At 37.8% G+C, this 2,502-nt stretch overlaps 1 protein-coding gene across 1 annotated transcript; it reads right to left on the bottom strand.

Moving 5' to 3' along the window:
• Nucleotides 1–390: 390 nt before the first annotated feature.
• On the bottom strand, nucleotides 391–654 carry SARC_01432 (hypothetical protein; the record flags this gene model as incomplete). Its single annotated transcript, XM_014304853.1, has 2 exons — nucleotides 391–412; nucleotides 455–654. 2 exons carry the CDS (start codon nucleotides 652–654, stop codon nucleotides 391–393), a joined length of 222 nt encoding a protein of 73 aa, XP_014160328.1.
• Nucleotides 655–2,502: the final 1,848 nt, after the last annotated feature.

The raw sequence follows: 2,502 nt of genomic DNA, 5'->3' as shown, positions 1-2,502 counted from the left end.
ACACACAACANACTACACACACACACACACACACACATATATATATATATATATATATATATATATATATATATAAATATATATAAATACATATGTATTGATTGTGCAGATACATTTACTGGTACATTGTATAGTATGCATCAAACGGACGTACATTCACCTGATAGATAATCGTATAGGTTTGAAAACTGAGGAAGATAGTAGAACCTTTCAAAGTGTTGAAGGATGCATACCATATCTTAGACTTGTAAATATAAATATACAAGGAAGCAATCATTTAAAACAGAAAAGTAACTGGGAAGAAGTAATCAAGAGCATACTGAGATAATATCTAGATTCCCAATCAGCACATCTAACCACTAGTTACACATACTTGTACTACGATACGAGTTAAACATACTTGTACGGCCTCCTGTGCGGTCGGATTCGACTCACAGAGTGCGACCGCCCTAACCTGGCTTCTCTGGGTGCCACGGGGGGGTCGTTCATCATTTCATCGTCCGTTAACTCGTACAACGAGGGACAACTATTCTGTCGCGCATGCCTGCCTTGGCGTGGGGAATCCACGCCGGCGGCTACACCAGCGGCAAATTCAACTCCTACATGATCCTCCCCAGAATGAGTCTGATTCGGTGGTTTAGGGCTTCCAGACATATTGAAACTGTATTGTTTTGCCTACGTGCAAACGTGTGATTATGTGCGCTTACCAGGGATTAAGCAACACTTGATATATTTATTATTATCTGTTCGCCTATTCGGAACAACTGGATATTCGACTCTTTTAGCACTTCTATTACAATTACACGCACACACAAGAATATTTAATAGTAATAAATAATGAAGTTTACAACAGCTGTACGCGTTTGAAACTGTGTATCTTATTTGGTCTTTCAAGTTATAGTCAGCACCATGCGGGTCGTATTATAAAATTCATATATCCAGTATTATTTGGCTGGCCCTTGTGATGAGCTTGATTGTCATCTCTTCTCATTTTACCTGATAAAACATGTTTGCGTCCAATGAAATATCCTTATTACATGTGACTGAAATACACAAGCCAATCATAATTCAAGGAACTATTACTCATAGCTTCCTGGGAACTCTGGATTTCCAAAACGAGTTCCTAGTTGTTTCGAAGATCGTTTCAACGTCTTCAAAAACGTAAATATAGTACGCGGTACCCACAAACTACTCAGATATCCTCTATAAAACAATTACCGAAGTGCGGAGAATAAACGTTAATTTTAAAGTTGCGAAGCCGTTTTGTTGTTTTAAAAAGGGTTTCCTCCTCTTCGAGCTGTTGGATGAAAGTCCCTTGTGACCAGTCTTGTGCTTCGTGAAGTCATGAGTCATGTGATGATTGTTAATGTTGATGAGCCATGTTGAGCATATTTTGAATTAAAAAAAGCCCTATTTCAAAATGAAAATACAAAATATTTAGATATCCTAATCTCTACGGCGCCAGACATACGTATCCTGCTAATTCTGGCTATTTTTTAGAAGGCTATGCTAATTCTTCCTAAAACAAATAGGAGTTCAGGATTCGCATTTGGCGGGCTTGGCAGCCTCGGTTTAAAAGTGTGCATTTGTACTTTTGTTTTAGAAAAACTTTTAAAAAACTGGCGGCCTGGCCTCTGCAAGCGACCTATTTGTTTTATTAAATATTCTTTAAAAAAAACACATCTGGATCAGGGAGTCAGACAGGGACTCGCTATTTTTAAAATTATTAAAAAAAAATGAAATATGTATTTACGTTGATTTTCGCCTCAAAGACCTCTCGAGACTTTGATCCAGAGACCAAACTCACCCCACTCCCCAGTCACCAGCAGAATGCAGAAGGCACTAGCAAATTTTTGAGGTTTCTAATTGGTGGAAATCATCAGTTACTGTGTACTTTGGTCTTTGTGAGTTTTCTTATTGGTGTGAATTTGACCTGCGAGTTTCCATTAGTGTTCTTTTACAAAGCATGAATCACAGAAAACTTCTTGAGTGTGAAAAAAAAAAGGCTGCGCTGGCAGCCTGTCTAACATTCAGTGACAGTATTCAGATACCGCTTGCTTGCAGAAATACGGTACAATACGCCGGTTATTTTAATATATGTATCGAGGCTAAAGCTCTTGTTCAAGGTTGCTTGGGTTGAATACATACTGGGGACTGATCATCTTTGTTTTGTTACAAAGTTTTTAAATACTTTACAATTAGATAGTGATTTTGAATACAATTGAGCTATGTACATGTAATTCTATACTCTGCCGTCAGAATGGACAAACCGTGTGTTTCCCAACTGCAAGACCGTATCAAAACGATACTCGGACGATATGTCCAATACTCAAACAGTACCGCAGAGGAAACGAGGGAAGGCCGTAAGTTGAGTCAAACACATCGTTCGCCTTATTTCATCTCACAATATAGATTAAGAATATACCCACTGGAGCAGATATTGATTGCACTTACACACATATATATATCTTATATATCATACCATATCATACAATATATGTA

This window comes from Sphaeroforma arctica (genome assembly GCF_001186125.1).
Source record: "Sphaeroforma arctica JP610 unplaced genomic scaffold supercont1.56, whole genome shotgun sequence".
Lineage (NCBI taxonomy): Eukaryota > Ichthyosporea > Ichthyophonida > Sphaeroforma > Sphaeroforma arctica.
The sequence above is the reverse complement of the archived record's forward strand: the minus strand, read 5'-3'. Positions and strand labels throughout refer to the sequence as shown.